The sequence below is a fragment of the Gopherus flavomarginatus genome, chromosome 1, assembly GCF_025201925.1.
Source record: "Gopherus flavomarginatus isolate rGopFla2 chromosome 1, rGopFla2.mat.asm, whole genome shotgun sequence".
Taxonomy (NCBI): Eukaryota; Metazoa; Chordata; order Testudines; family Testudinidae; genus Gopherus; species Gopherus flavomarginatus.
This window is the reverse complement of record NC_066617.1, coordinates 250,518,007-250,534,494: the sequence shown is the minus strand read 5'-3', so window position 1 is coordinate 250,534,494 and position 16,488 is coordinate 250,518,007. Positions and strand designations below refer to the sequence as shown.

The 16,488-nt window shown below is 44.8% G+C and overlaps 1 protein-coding gene across 5 annotated transcripts in view; it reads left to right on the top strand.

Annotated features, from left to right (window-relative positions):
• The window catches only part of AFF3 (ALF transcription elongation factor 3), a 514,246-nt gene that overhangs the window by 439,741 nt on the left and 58,017 nt on the right, over positions 1 to 16,488 (top strand). For all 5 annotated transcript variants that reach the window (XR_007769152.1, XM_050921667.1, XM_050921657.1 and 2 more), the window contains 3 exons: positions 9,417 to 10,448; positions 12,713 to 12,837; positions 15,772 to 15,973. Coding sequence is in view for 4 of the 5 variants with exons in the window: in XM_050921667.1 (XP_050777624.1) it covers positions 9,417 to 10,448; positions 12,713 to 12,837; positions 15,772 to 15,973 (1,359 nt within the window). In the remaining variant the exon portion in view is untranslated. The remainder of the gene's footprint in view (positions 1 to 9,416; positions 10,449 to 12,712; positions 12,838 to 15,771; positions 15,974 to 16,488) is intronic.

The following is a 16,488-nucleotide window of genomic DNA, read 5'->3' as shown; positions in this document are numbered from 1 at the left end:
AATCCGGTGCCTGACAGCTCCCCAGTATGCACTGTGGTTGAGCCTGCTGTTCCCTCCACGCCGGAGACATTACCAACGGCGAGGGATCTCATTGCCATGACAGAGTCGATGCTGCCTGACTCCGGCACCGCCGGTGCGGGTAATACAGTCTCTTCATGTGACCGTCCTCTGTCAGCACAGCAGAGCGGCACCGTTCATGATCACGGTCCCGCAGACACTCCAGATCCTGTCGGCACGCCCGACACCACTTGCAGTCCCGGTGCTGTTTTCCTCATCGGTACTGGTCGCACTCGCTGCACCGGTCGGTATCCCGTTCGCCGACCCGCTATCGGCACCGTTCCGACTCCCGGCACCGCGACAGGTACCTTGACTCCTGTAGCCTCTCCCCGAGCCTCGAGATCTCGGTCGACCTCCAGGCACCATTCTGGTTGCGGGTCTGGATCTCGTTCCAGGTACCGGTACGCCTCCCGGTGCCGGTTCCCGGTGCCGAGTTGGGCAAGGTCCGATAGAGTCAGAGACTCTGCCTGTGCCTTCTTTTAGTACCTCCATGGCCATCCGGACACGCATCCGTGTCATCCCACATGCGCAGATCTTATGCTCAGGACCACGATTCTGATATGATGGCCAGCGGGCGCCAGCCCCGTAACCGAAAGAGGCTTGGCGAATGAACCTGTTTGGCTGCCAGGTGTACTCTGCAGAGGCCCTGCAGCTCTGGATAGCAAAGCAACAAGCCTTGCTTAGCTGCGATAATTATAGCACCTGGGTGAAGATAGTTTAGTTTATGGAGTTTCTCCCTCAAAACTCCTGCCAAGAGTTGGCTGCCGTCTTGGAGGACGGGGGAAAAAAGGTACCCAGAGCGTCCCTCCAGGCCTCGTTGGACGCAGCAGACTCTGCAGCCAGGACTCTGGCCTTTGGTGTCGCCATGAGGTGCATCTCATGGCTTCAGGTTTCAAACCTCCGGCCGGAGCGGCAGTATGCCATTCAGGATTTACCCTTTGTTGGTAAAGGCCTTTCGCGGCAAAGACAGCCCCAGGCTGCCAAGCCTGATGGACAATAGGGTCCTAATGCGCTCTCTCAGCATGCATATGCCAGCGACCAAACGCAGGCCTTTCTGTCCGCAGCCGCCATACTCTGTGCCTAGCCAGAGACAGGACTTTGGCAAACGGCGAGGCCAAGGTGGTCGCAGACGAACGTCAGGACCCCTAAAGAGCCAAGGTCAAGGTCCCTCGCAATTACCACTGGGACCAAAGACGAACCTTCCAAGGTGCGCCTGAGGGCGGTGTACCAGTCACAGGCCGGGATCCCAATCCCGCTTTCTCCTGGCGTTGCCCCAGTTAATTTCAGATCGCTGGATCCTGCGCACGGTGGAGCATAGGTACCACCTCTAATTTGTTCCAGCCCTGTCCCCGTTCAGGGACCCCTCTCACGAGCAATTCCTCGTACAAGAGGTGCAGACGCCGATGGACGAAAGGGGCAAGGGGTTTTACTCCCGTTATGCCCTAGTCCCCCACTCGAACGCAGGTCTCAGACCTTCTTAGTCCTGCACGGACTCAACTGGTTTAGGATAAGGTTGAAGTTCTGCACGGTATCCCTGGGAACCATTATTCCATCCTTGCCTCCTGGGGGCTACTATGCCGCCCTGGATATGAAGGATGCGTACTTTCGCAACGCCATCTTCCCTCCGCACAGGAGATACCTCCGCTTTCTAGCCAACTGTCAGTACTTCTGGTTTACGGCCATAGTCGCCGCCTACCTTCGCTGATGTCGGATATGCGTTTTTCCGTATCTGGACGATTCGCTTATCCGAGGAGACTCTGAGACACAAACCACTCAGCGCGTGGGCATCGTCACGGTCTTATTCACAGGTCAAGGCCTGATGATTACTATAGAGCAATCCACTCTGGTTCCCACGCAGAGGTTGGACTTCCTAGGGGCTATCCTGGTCTCCTACCTAGCCGGAGCCTGCTTATCACAACTGCAGTTTTAGGCGATGGCAACAATCATCTGAGGTCTGCAGGCTTTCCCAACGACCAAGGCTCGTACTTGTCTCAGTCTCCTGGGTCCATGGTTGCCCGCAAGTTTGTAACCAAACACGCCAAGCTCCGCCTCCGTCCTCTCCAAGTCCGGCTCACCTCGGTGTACCTCCCAGACAGGGAGCCAATGATCATGGTAGTCACCGTTCCCTCGAGCACCTTAGGCTCCCTAGAGTGGTGGCTAACTCCCTCTCTGGTGTGGGCAGGGATGCGGTTTCATCCGCCCCAGCCCTCACTGCCCCTGACGATGGACGCGTCATCTCTCTGCTCAAGTGCTCATGGTCACCTCCGAGCTTAAGGCCTTTGGTCTTCTCGGGAGCTGGCATTCCACATCAATGCCCCAAAAATGAGAGTAGTTCGCCTGGCGTGCCAGGGGTTCCAGCGGCAGCTGCGAGGCCGTTGTATCTCGGTGTTTACAGCCAACACAGCGGCCATGTGCTTCATAAATATCCAGGGAGGGACATGGCCCTCCCCCCTTTTGTCAGGAGGCCATCCATTTCCGGGACTTTTGCATGGCCCACTCGATGGAGCTGGTGACGTCCTTTCTCCCAGGCGTTCGGAACGTCTTGGCGCTTTGACTCAGCAGATCTTTCCTGTCTTACGAGTGATCACTCTGCCCCATGTGAGGCGTTCTGCTTTCCAGAAGCGGAGATGTTTCCTCACATAGACCTGTTCGCTCACCGCGAGAGCAGAAAATGCCAGATGTTCTGCTCCTTCCAAGGTCTCTCCTCGGGATCGATCTTGGACGCATTCCTGATGCCGTGGAAAGGCCAACTCCATTATGCCTTCCCACTGTTCCCACTGGTTCATTAGGTCCTGCTCAAACTCCGCAGGGGCAGAGCGCGCATCATCATGATCACTCCAGAGTGGTCCAGGCAGCACTGATATACCACGTTGCTCGGCCTGTCAATAACAGACCCAATTACCCTGCCACCCCACCCAGACCTCATCACTCAGGGCAACGACAGGCTTCGTCACTCGGACCTGCAGCCTCTTCGCCTCATGGTGTGGCTGCTGCGTAACTGAGCCGGGGTGACAGGAAGCCTTCCACCTGGTCAGCGTACCGGGCCAGGTGGAAGCGTTTCTTCTATAGCTGCAATACGCTCGATCTTGCTCCTGCTGAGGTCTCGATCCCCTCTATTTGGCCTGCCTCTGGCCTTCAGCGGCAGGACCTGGCGGTATCATCGCTGAGGATACACTCAGCAGCCATCTCTACCTTCCAGCCAGGCTAAGGTGGACGTTCCGTGTTCTCACGCTCTATGGGTTCGAGATCCCTCAAGGGCTTGGAGAGCTTGCACCCTCGGGTGCGCCGCCCAGCCCCAACCTGGGACCTCAACCTAGTTTTAACCAGACTTATGTCTCCCCCAGTCGAGCCGTTCACGACTGGCCCTCTGCTATACCTGTCTTGGACGACAACTTTCCTCGTAGCTGTTACATCGGCCAGACGGGTCTCCGAGCTCAGAGCTCTTACGGTGGTTCCGCCGTACACTAGGTTTCACAAAGACAAGGTGCAGTTATGACCGCACCCGGCTTTCCTCCCTAAGGTGGTTTCGGCCTTTCATGTTACCCAGAGCTCAACGCAATGGGCACAACCATTGCACTCCTTGGACATCTGTGGAGTGCTCGCATTTATATTGCGCTGCCAGAACCATTTCGTAAGGTGCCCCAGCTCTGTCACGGTAGCGGGCCAAAGGGAGGGCTTGCTTGTTTTCCTCTCAGAGGATCTCATCTTGGGTGATGGCGGACTTCCGCACTTGTTATGATTTGGCTCATATTTCCCCAAGCCACATCATCGTACAGTCTACCAGGGCTCAGGCTTCATCTGCCGCCTTGCTGGCTCGTGTTCCTACCGACGAGATCTGTCGCGCAGCTCCATTGGTCCTCGGTCCATACCTTTGCTTCGCAGTATGCCCTGGTTCAACAGTCGAGAGATGCTGTAACCTCTGGCTCAGCAGTTTTCATTCTGCCACATTTCACTCCGACCCCACCGCCTACGTAAGGCTTGGGATTCACCTAACTGGAATGGATATGAGCAATCACTCGAAGAAGAAAAGACGGTTACTCACCTTTGTAACTGTTGTTCTTCGAGATGTGTTGCTCATATCCATTCCACACCCGCCCTCCTTCCCCACTGTCGGAGTAGCCGGCAAGAAGGAACTGAGGAGCGGGTGGGCCGGCAGGGGTATATATCAAGCGCCATGATGGCGCCACTCTAGGGGGCGACCTGCCGGCCCACTGAGTTGCTAGGGTAAAAGTTTTCCGACGAATGTGCACGCGCGGCGCACACACCTAACTGGAATGGATATGAGCAACACATCTCGAAGAACAACAGTTACAAAGGTGAGTAACCGTCTTTTTCCAGTTATCACTCAAGCTCTCCCACACCCACTCCCTTCTTATCCCCAGAACCGCCCAGAGGCGGGTGGGGCAATTTGCCCCGGGCCCCGCAGGGGCCCCCACAAGAGTTTTTTGGGGCCCCTGGAGCAGGGTCCTTCACTCTCTCTGGGGCCCCCAGAAAACTCTCGCAGGGCCCGGGCCCCCGGAGCTCTTCCGCTCCAGGTCTTTGGCAGCAATTCGGCAGCAGGGGTCCTTCTGCTCCAGGACCCGCTGCCAAAGAGCCCCAATGACCTGCAGCAGGGGGTCCTTCCGCCCCAGGACCTGCCACTGAAGTACTGGGTCTTCGGCAGCAATTCGGTGGCGGGGGCCCCCCACCGCTGAAGACCCCAGGCCCCCTGAATCCTCTGGATGGCCCTGCTTATCCCCACCCCTGGTGGATCTTCCTGCTTCCCAGGCATCTCACTTTCAGGGGTGCCTTCCATCCCTCCACCATAGATTTCCCCCTTTACCTCCTACCACACTCACCCCTTGGTGAGCATTCTCTGTTTTTCATCCCTCTCCTATCACTGGAAATTTAAGCAGGGAGAGAGAGTGTTAATGCAGCCTCCTCTCTGAGCCTCCTCCAATTCCCACTATGCAGTGTGAGCCTATGTAACCTGACTCTTTAAATCTGTAAGTGGGAATAGGGGCTGAGAAGGTTTGCAGTAGCATTAGGGATAATACAGTTCTACTAACACTCCTTGTTCAGTGTTAGAAGAAAACCTGATTCTTTCTGTGAGCTTTTATGATTGTCGCATGATCTGCTGCTATGAAACATGGGTTGGAAGAGGAGCTGCTGGGGGAGAAGTGGCAAAGCAGCTGCATGGGACAGAGACAGTGGCTGCTACAGCACAGCTGACGCTAGTGACAATACAAAAGACATGGATTTCTCTGTCCTGCCTTGTACTGAACCAGGCACAGTCACTTTGAAAGGCGGTAAAGACTAAATGTCCCATTCTGCTTCTGTGTACTGACTAACATACACCAGTTTTCTTCTTTTCAAGTGTACCCATTAGTGTTTTTCTGTGAAATTATCATTCCAGAAGGTAATATTGGGTCTTAGGCCCTGGCCAGAAGCTGTTAAAGCTAACATCAGCAGGATGCAACATACTGACCCTGCAATGAACACGGTGCTTTTGGGCACTGTTGGCTGAGGAACTCCCTGTATATTCTTGGTATTCCCTCTGATCTTATATATCAGTGTCATTGACTCACTTCTCTTCTGCTACGTCTACAGCACAAGCTACGGGTGTGATTCCCAGCCCACATACACATAGCAGTACTAGCTCTTTTCTGAGCTAGCATGAGTATAAATAGTGGTGCCGCTGCAGTACCACAGAGAGCAGCAGCACCGAGTGTGAACCCACCTGAAACCTATGGATATGTTCTCAGCCTGGGTAAGCCTTTCCACCACTGCCTGTGCTACTGCAGCTACACTACTGTTTATACTCACGTTAGCTCTTAGTGAGCTAGTGCCAGCACGTGTATACAAGCTGAGAATCACACCCCTCGCTCATAGCGTAGACAGAGTCTTTCTAGTAAGTAAATAAAAAGAGTGTATATCTAGGTAGATTGACTAAAAGGTCATTAGGCACCTGTCCCTTCCCCAGATTTGTTTCCCTGTTAGATTTAACTCTTTTTGCATCTTTTCTCCTTTTTGACTGTTTTGTTTTTCAAACAGTTTTCAGCTTCCACAGGCTCCTAGAGAAGCCCCAGTTGTATTTTCTGGTTGTCATACTGAGAGTTAGAGATGAGTTTTGCCACCAAATTAACTTTGGACATGTCCTTTACTTTTGGTAGTGGAACTCATTGGTTTTTAGCTTCCACACACCTGACTTTGTTAGGCAAACTCTCTTGGGTTCCAGGACTGAAACCCTGGCTTCATTGTAGTCAATGGCAAAACTCATCAGAGCAGGGACCATCTCTCATTATGTGTATGGATAGTGCCTAGCATAAGAGGACCCTTGATCTCAATAGGGGCTTCTCAATAAGCAGTATGGTCATGCGAATAATAAATAAGAACAACAGAGAGTGGCTTCACTTCTTAAAAGAAAAGGGCACCATGCTGCATAGGGCCTACTCTGCTGCCTAGACTCTAAGTCCCTCTTTCCAATAGTAAGTGCAGGAGACACCATAGTTTTCACAGAGCTTTCCTCCCACCCCCATCCCTTCTGAAGAACATGCATTGGAGGCTTCCCTTGGATCTATGGCTCTTGTGCCTCCAGCTGTACTTTGTAGACGCCAACATATCTGAGTTCTAGAGACTCCATGTTTCTGAGCAGGTGTGTCAAATCCTTCTGGTTTCCCCAAAGGAGCCTAGCAGAGGAATGAGTAATTTAAAGTAGGAAAGGTTTGTGATCCAATGCTACAAACCCTGACCTTTTCTCTCTTCTCCATTTGTCTGATTTTGGTTGTCAGACAATTGTCAATCATCTTTTGTGAGGTAGCCATTTTGATCTACCCCACTTAGGCAGAAATAGACCAGTGTTTCTGTTGAACCTGATCATCCAGGTCATCATAGATTTCATACAATTAAAAACTCCCCAGTGCAGTGGGGGGAGTGTAGACACCGACACCTTTCTAAAGAGAGCAGAATATTCCCCTGTCTAATGCTGTGCTGGCCAGTGCAAAGTGGGGAACAGAGGTGATATAAGTTGGATGCCTTATGATTTGCTCAGGAGTCACTGTAATCCAGTGGATCAGGTGTGAGCCAGGGGTTCTTTCTCCACCCCCCACAAATAATTGAAATTTCTGTGGGGTACAACATGAATTGATGAAAAGTTTCCAGTGAAATTTTGCAAACATTTTTGCCAATTTCACCCTACCAATCATTATCACATCCCATTGCGAAACAGTCAGCCTTAGTGAAAGCAGGTTCTTGTATACGATTTTTCAGCTGCAAAGCTTTTCAGTTGGATATATTAATTGAATAAATAGATTCCAATTGTATATTGACTTCATTGGTGCCAACTGCAAACATTCAAAAATCATGTCAAGCCACCAGAATCATCAGATTGGCTTGCAAATCATGAGAGATTTTTATTTAAGATCTTTTTATTTATCTTTTGTTTTTAGGGTTCACATTTACAAGAGTTTTTTTTCAAATCATGAGTTCTAAAAACTTTCCTTTTAAAAAAGTGAAAGCTGGAATAACTTACCTAACCAATGATTCCAGGAGCTGAAGCTTTCAGAAAAGTACTAAATATCATGAGACTTGTGATAAAATTGAGAGAGTTGGCAACATGGTTTGTACTAGAGGGGTTTTGCCTGAGGCACTACTATTTAGAGGACATGCACATTGGTGGCAGAGTGGTAGACAGTGGAAGTACCACTACTGGGAAGCACCACGTTGTAAAATCACATCACTCAGCTGTTCCTCATTGGTTTTGGATGATGTAATTTTGTCTCTGAAATATGAATTGTGAGAAACAGAGTTTTAGAGAATGACAATATCTAAAACTGGAGGAGGGGATCATAAGTGCAGCCACATACAAAATTTGTGGATGACCAGTTGCATTCAGGAGATTGAGTGGGACATCAACGGGACAGTACAAAGTTGGCATGATATTTCCCTGTGAACCTTTACCATAGGTTGTTCACTAATGAGAAAAATTAGACAACAAGAGTAAAATTCTTCATAGTATAACTGAGGGCAGAATTTAACCCAGTGATGGTTTTCATGTCAGCTACATAGCATGCATGGTGATTATTTATTTCAAATTTAATAGAATATTAAGGCAAATTCTGGTCCCACTAAGGACTTTGGGAGATTTTCCAATTGATTTCAGTGGGGTCAGAAATTTAGCTTTTTATGACTACAGCCACAAAAGGTGGTTCATATATTAGTGAGACCCTATCCAAACCTCGTCTTCAGTGGGGTTTTAGTGGTATAATTGAAGGTATTATTTTGCTCCATTGTGTCATTTTTTGCCTTGCATTCTTATTCCATCACCACTTGTTTCATTTCATTCAAATAACTGGTTGCAAGAGGTACTAAGAAGCACTTGGGCATTATTGTCTTAGCCATAGCTGCATTTGAAATAATAATTATCACACTTCTTCACTGTCCAAACACCATTGTACTTTAGATGCACTCTTAAAACTGGATCGTGTTATGACACAAATGAGGAGAAAAATTAACAGCTATACAATAAATGTAAAATGAGTAACTGACAATATCTCCACACACAAAAATGTTTGAGTGATCTTGCATGATTCTAGTGTCTGTGTACCAGAGGGAGAAAACAGCAGTACTTATAAAGTTAGTTAAATAATGCAATTAAAACTCCCCTGTAGTATCTAAATATTCTTGTCTTTGCTAGCAATGTTATAAGATACAAAATACATCTCTCTTTTTTCCTCCCTAGTCTTCTTTCTGTAGCCTTATTTTTAGCCCTTTTTTTCCTGTCTTTCTATCACCATTATATTTTCTTTTATTTGGAAAGTTGGAAGCATTTCCCAGTAAAGTGGATGTCAATAGCGCACTGCGTGAATCACCTTTTAAGAAGTATGAATCACAGTAGCTGTCCTCCTTCCCAGCCTCATTCAAAACTGAAAATATCGCTTCTACAGCACACCCCATCTCTAACAGCCTGCACTTTAGTCATTCCGTTCTGCTCCTAAAGTCAATGCCCCTGTTAATAGCAGAGGAATATTATTCAACTCCATGACTGGGTACCCTAATAAAGACAGTAAACTTAAACAAAGCACTAACTGTACACTGTCTGACTGTCTTTTTCACCTTTCGCATCATTCTTTTTTCTTTCATTCCACCACCCTCGTGGAGATGCTTCTCTCATAGCCCAAGGTACCAGGTGAAGGGTTAATTCCAGGAGCTGAACTCTTAGCTTGTCCAATGAGAACAGCATGGTCACAGTTAAAAAAACACAGTACAAGCCCTACAAGTTAGTCATTTTCACTCTGAACATATAGAGAACCTATACAAACACAGACTGTGATGTCCCTCACAGCTGGAAATTTATTAAATACTGTTTGATTTGCTTTCAGCCTGAGCAGCCATCATCAAACAAGTGGCAACTGGATAAATGGCTAAATAAAGTTAATCCTCACAAAGCATCTATTCTTAACCAAAATGATAACCATGGACTGGAGGGCAATCAGTATTACAGCAGCATAAAGGATGAAGGACAGGAATGTGAGAAAATACCAGCTATTTGCCAAACTGAACTTAGAGACAAGGAAATTGAGAACCCCAGCAAAGATGAGTTGAGGCCTAGAACGGCTAATAAAGCACCAGGAAATAAAGGAGGGAAGCAGAAATCACCTGCTGCTGTTTCTGGAGACAGCTGCCCTCAGAGAAGGACGACTTGTAAAAAACAGCCAAGAAGAACAGAGAGGACCTCTGGTGGGGATGCCTTGAACTGCCATACATCTGAGGATCTCGCTTTGAGCCAAGTATTTTTGGAAAATAACATCTGTGAACAACCTAAAGCCAGGCCCTGCAACAACAGAACTGGGCACAGAAAAGAGCCCCACTCTGTTGCTGCATGTGAAAAGAGACGTACCAGAGGGCCAAGCAAAACTGCACCCAAATCCAAGGAATTTATCGAGACAGAGTCTTCATCTTCATCGTCTTCCTCAGATTCAGCTTCAGATTCCGAACAAGACGAATATCTTCTGCCCAAACCTCAAACTGTGGCCTCTGCTTCAGGTGGGAGTGATCAGAGGTTGAAGGACTCCGTGAACAGTAACACCAACAAAACTAACAGCAGCTGCAGTGCCTTTGGCTCCATTAATGCCAAGACTAGTAATGATATAGCAAAGGAGCTGGAGGAACAGTTTTATACTCTAGTTCCTTTTGGCAGGAACGAGCTCCTATCTCCTCTGAAAGACAGTGATGAGGTAAAATCACTGTGGGTCAAAATTGATTTGACTCTTTTGTCCAGAATTCCAGAGCGTTTAGCAGAGGAGCCACTGGCAATGAGCACTGGAGCAAAAGAAGAAGCCAGCCTTCAGCAGAATAATTATACTTACCCACCAGCAGAAAAGGTTATGCCAAAATCTAGAAGGAAACGCAAGGTAAGCTGTATGGGGTTTCTTTGGTTTTGGAAGGGATGCAGGGGAATGTTGCATGGCATATTTTGTGTCTTCCTATCTAATCTATCTAATCATCTATTTCTTGTGTATGATTTGTTTACCCAAACAATATAATATGTGTATGTATCATGCATTTAACAATAATATCCTATTGGAATTCAAATTTTTGAAGCAATGTTTCATCATCACTCACTCCCCTGCTGTGTGTGACTTTGAACCAACAACAGTCATTCAAGGAACAGGAGGGAAAAAAACATTGACAAGCAAAAATAAAACTTCTAGCCAACAGAGATCAAAGATGCCATAACCCATAGTGCATTTTCAGTTGACACCTTGTCATTCCCTCCTCATGAAAATAGTAACCTTTATTAGAGGGGTTTTTTTTCAAAACATGGACATCTGAAGGTGATGCCTAAATCAGGCAATGAAGTGTATGCAGCAGTGTAATCAAAGCCAATATCATGTCTTCATTATGAGTGTGTGGGAGAAGGGGATAGAGATAGCATCTATGTCATCTCAAGATGTTAACAAAGGGCCCAATGCTGAAAACGCTCTGCATACAGCTATTCTGCTGACATGAGCAGGAGCTTAATTTATGTAAATTCATGATCTGTTTGGGCTGACAACTTTTCTCAGTGCAATCCTGTGTAACTCAGTGGGCTTTCACAGGTATAACAGAGTCCAGAATGTCTGTTCTGCATCCACAGATGCCATCTGTAGCAGCCATTGCACTAGCCAGGGATAGCCAGAGTGCAGCAGCAATCTGGTTACATCTGTCCTGCACCCAGGACTTACCTACATTCCCTACACTACAGAAATGCACAAGCTTTACACCAGCTAAGGATTTCCCCATGCTGTGGGAATCCCCATCTGCCCAATTAGAGCAGCTTTACAGTCCCTTTGTGCAGATCTGACCCCAGGAGCCATTCTGAACACAACTCAGACATCATACAGAGGCCCACTGAGCTTCCCCTATTTCAGAGGAATGTCTGCATTTCATCCAGTATACATTGCCCAAGAAGTAGCATGCAGTAATCATGTGAGAGTGACCAGGAATGGTCAAAGAGTAGCAGAAACAAAAGCATAGCTGTGCCACTATGACATAGGAAGAGTAAATGTGATATTGCTATATTGTATACCCAACAGAAGACAGGAAGGCATGATGAAAAAGCTGAATAAACAGCATAAGACAAGGAAACAGCAGGTCACCAGTTACAGATGAATGTCAGAAGGGTACAGCAGGCAAAGTGGCATAAGCAGAAACAGGCTTAACCACTGCAACTACCACCATTCCCCTAAAAATATGGGTAAACTAGAGATATGACCACAAAGCACGTAAATGGAGATATACCGATCTCTTAGAACTGGAAGGGATCCTGCAAGGTCATTGAGTCCAGCCCCCTGCCTTCACTAGGCAGGACCAAGTACTGATTTTTGCCCCAGATCCCTCAGTGGCCCCCTCAAGGAGTGAACTCATACCCTTAGGTTTAGCAGGCCAATGCTCAAACCACTGAGCTATCCCTCCCCTGTAAAGCTGTAGGGTGATCATCATTCCTAACGAATGAGAGCCAAGCTGTAGACACAATACTAATGCGTTAAAAGCATCCCTGCTTGTAATGTGTAAAAGCGACAGAATGCTGTTGCCATGTAGTAAAGCAGTGAGTGAAGCCCACCCAATGGGTAACAGGAAGAACGTAATTACTTTTGGAGATTGGATCAGTGCTAACATTGGAAATGGCTATGGAGTTCACAGGAGGGAGGGGAAGCAATAACAGTATCTGGGGGGACTCCAGGAAGGAGAGAGATCATAGGACTTATGAAACGGTGACAAGGGACATGAGACCCATGGAAGAAAGTAGGAGTGAAAATGGAATAGAGTGGAAGGAAACCAGATGTGGGTTTGGGGAAGAAATGTAGAGGAAATGGAGAAAAATGAAGACATAAAAAGATAATGTCTAGAGATGGAAGGAGAAAAATGGTTAAAAAATAATTGTCACATTTTCTTTCCTACTCCTTTGCTTGTAGGTTGTCTATTAAGATTTTAAGCATTTCAGGACAGTGAACTATCTTGGTGCATGTCTGTATAGTCTATGGACTATATAAATAAAATTAAATAATAGTTAATACCAGGATACACCAGAATACAAGCCCTAATTTCCTGTAATACCCAGCAATCTTTTGCTTCTGTACATGGGACTTGTGTCACCTATAAAATTCAATAGATGATCATTTTTCTCTTCATTCAGTGTGAAAATGAAGAAGAAGACAGGGAGATCAAGAAGACTCATTTAGAGCAAGAGTATTCTTCACGATTAATTGCCTCTGCCCCAGGTATTTCAACAGCAAATCATTGCAACAGGAATGAACATAGGTATGCATTTTCCTTGTTATTTAAAATTTAGTCTCCACAATTAACTGAACCGTAATGCGATGTATTGTTTGGCATTTGATGGAATAGATTTTTTTTAATTATCACATTTTATGTGTAAAAATTATCCTTATGCATTTTCTCTCTTTTTTGGTATAATGAATGAATTATCTACTCCTGGCATAATTGTACTAATATTTTTGTTCTGTTACATAAAGAAGTTGTGAGTTCCAAGTGGTTGGATCCTGGATTAAATAATTATAGCAACAACAGGAGGATAAACTGAGACATTACAGTATTCTTAAGCATTATGTTCTGGGCATCAGTTCAGCTAGGGTACCATCCTTAGTCCTTTTTACCTCCACCACATTGTTATAAGTTTCAAAATTAGAGCTTACTTATATATCTCAGTTTAAATATAATAATTAATCTATGTATTCTGAGGACAAAGTGAAGAAAAGTACTTGAATTGATACCTGGAATTCTCAACTCTTGCATACCTTAAGGACCAGACAATCTAAAGATTACAGGCAAGTTATTTTCCAAACTATTTGGTATGTTTAGGACACACAACTTTGTGTGACTATAAAAACAGCCAAATTTCCAAAGGATGCAAAGCATGAAATGAGTGATGGAAATCCACCTATCTGTTTGCAGAGATTTGTGCAAGCAGCCATACTATCAGTCAGTCATCTCAATCATGCCTGGTTTCTTCAGAGACTGCCAGCAAGCAATTTGAGTCATATATCTTCTTAGAGTCCAATTGCATTCTGCTTAGTACATGCAGGTCATTGATATATTTAAAAAATCCCTTTTTATTATAGTTTATAGTGCAAGTGCAAAGAGGTACCTTGTCATTTATATAACCTCTAATATTCAACAATAATTAGTATTTCTTGTATTCGTTTATGTATAGGTGTTTCTCTTCTTTTCATCACTGTAGGAACTGAACAACTCTTATAATATTGAACAAATGCAAAGGAATAATCTCAAATGTTCTGCATATTCAAAAATATGCATTCTGCTTCTCTGTCATCCTATAACTCACATATGTTACATAAAGTAAAAATATTACATGTAGTAGTGTAATTTATTGTGGCTGATTGGATGCATGTATACTATTACTATTACCAAAGTATCCTACATTTTACATCACATACATTCTCAAAATGATTGTCGTAGTCTGACATGTTTAGCATTGTTTGAGCGAGTTTTTTTCCTGGGGTTAATTCCACACCTCCTAAAAGTGATAGAATGTGTGTCACATGTAATGCATGCAGGGTTTCCAATAGCAATTGTATATCAAAAAGACAACGAATATGTTCTTAAATGCTCCATTCCCCAATTCTCTTTTCCCTTCTTCCTCCTGAGGTTTTTATATGGCTTCTATTACCATGGCCTCTCCCAATCATTAATGTATTTATCCCCACAACATCCCTGTGAGGTAGGGCAGTGTAGTTATCCCCATTTTACAGATGAGGAACTGAGGCACAGCAAGACTGTGTGACTTTCCCAAGGTCATACATAAACTCATACAGCAGAGAACTGAACACAGGTCATCCTGAGTGCCATGCTAGCACCCTAACCACTTGACCATCCTTCCTAGCACTGTTGCACTTCAAAGCAGCTGCAGCTTCTTTAGGCTACTTTCGCCTCACCCTCTGATAACGATGTATGAAACCAGCTGATCAGGGCAAAGCTTCTATTTGAAAAAAGGAAATAAAGTTGGAGCATCACCAAGGGGCTCCTAAATATTCAAAATTAACATTAAAATCCATTGTTTTTTTACCAAAAAATTGCTGTTGACATTTGTTCACCTTGTCTCCCTTTCATAAAAAGTGTAGGCCATTACAAAAAAATTCCTTTAGCCACACTTTAGAAGTACTGCCTTATGAGCCCATGAAGGTCTAAAAAGCTCTAGTAGTGAGCTATGGTTTCTGCCACCTCAAGTTTTTAAAGACTCATAAGATAAACGAACAAGTGTTTGGGAGCCGAATGTTTAATTAGTTCTTTTCTTTGAAACAATGTGGTAAAACAAAGTGCATTTTGTATCATATTCTCTTTTGCAACCACATTCAAAATGTCTGATTCTTTATCTATAAAGAAGTGAGAAATGTCCATACAAAGGAAGAGGCAGGATTGAAGGGAATGTGTCAGGGAAACGTATTGTATTAAAATATTCTGTCTTCTCTTAATCACAAATTTAGGCTCAATGCAAAGTTCTTCTTTAAAAAAAGTATACTTTGTGTTGCTTTAATTTTTCAGTGGAGTATCTTCGTCAAATTAGCACATGAAAAGTTTCTTTACAGTTTACTGCCACTGTTGCTACCTGCTTAGCTTTTTCTATCTCTGGCTTCTCTAAAAAAAAAAAAAAAAAGGCTTGTTTCCATTGTGAGCATACTTCTCTTTGTCCATTACACTAGCACCTATTTCTTTGTCTGCAGAACCTGCACCAAATTATCGTAAATTGAATGATCAAAGCCTGGTCATTGAATAGAGAGACATCCCAATTGCCTTCTAGCACATTCCCTGTTTAATTCACATATGGTTTTATTGCTATGGCTTATGAATTGTCACCTGTTATTGTGAAATAGGACTCCATAACCTAAACTTACACTTTAGAGCCTCATCTCCTTCTCCAAGTAATCCTTAAAAGAAAGTGAGCAATTGCCCATTTATCTCCTTATTTTTTAAAGTACTCTGACATAGACTTTAGAGTAACTCCAGAATGACATTTTACCCTGGAGGGAAAGAGAAGAAACATGATCCAAATTTGTAAATGAACTCTTGGTCCTGATACTATGAAGTTGTTTCCAGACATCAGTAGACTTCATCCTGCCAGCAGGTTTTAAATTCAATGTTTCGATAATATATAAAACATTTACCTTTCTCAAAGCCAGCTATGTGACACTCCATTACTGTAATTTCCATTTCCAGCTTGGCGATACCAATAAATAAAAATGAGAAAATGCTTCAGTCACCCATCTCACCCCTCTCTGATGCATCAAAACACAAATACTCCACTGGTGATTTAACTTCTTCCAGTAGACCTAATGGCAGCAGTCTATTACCTTCCATGTCCTCCAGCAAAAAACATAAGAGTGAAATCCAGCCACAGCCACATCCTACGGACTGCAATGTAAGTTTATGTTGTTGATCATAGTATAAAACCTGGCTGATTTTTCTTCTCTTTTTATCACTGCTCATACAGCCTTTGATATCTCTGCAGAATATCATAGAAAGGAACATAATAATGAATGTCCCGTTAAGTAAGATTTTTTTCCATTGGGAAAATGGTAAGACAGAACAGGATTAAAAATGACCTGAAAAAACAGGAGGTGGAGGGAAATCCGGAGAGCAGGTAAGCACACAGCCAAGTTTGCAAGAAGGAAAGAACAGGCAAAAAGTAAGGAATTCCATGTTTTGCCACTCAGATGTCTGTAAACATAAAAAAGTTGTACAAGAAAAATATGCTGCTGATCTTGGCATTCTGAACTGAAATTGTGTGAGTTTGCATGCCTGGAATCGTTTTCCTCGTAAATATATTTCCAATAAATGTACAGACCTGTGCATGAAATGACAGAGGTGGCAAAATAGACAAACGTTCCAATCCTGCCTTTCTTGAATAACTAGATTCCTGAAACAGGAGTCTTA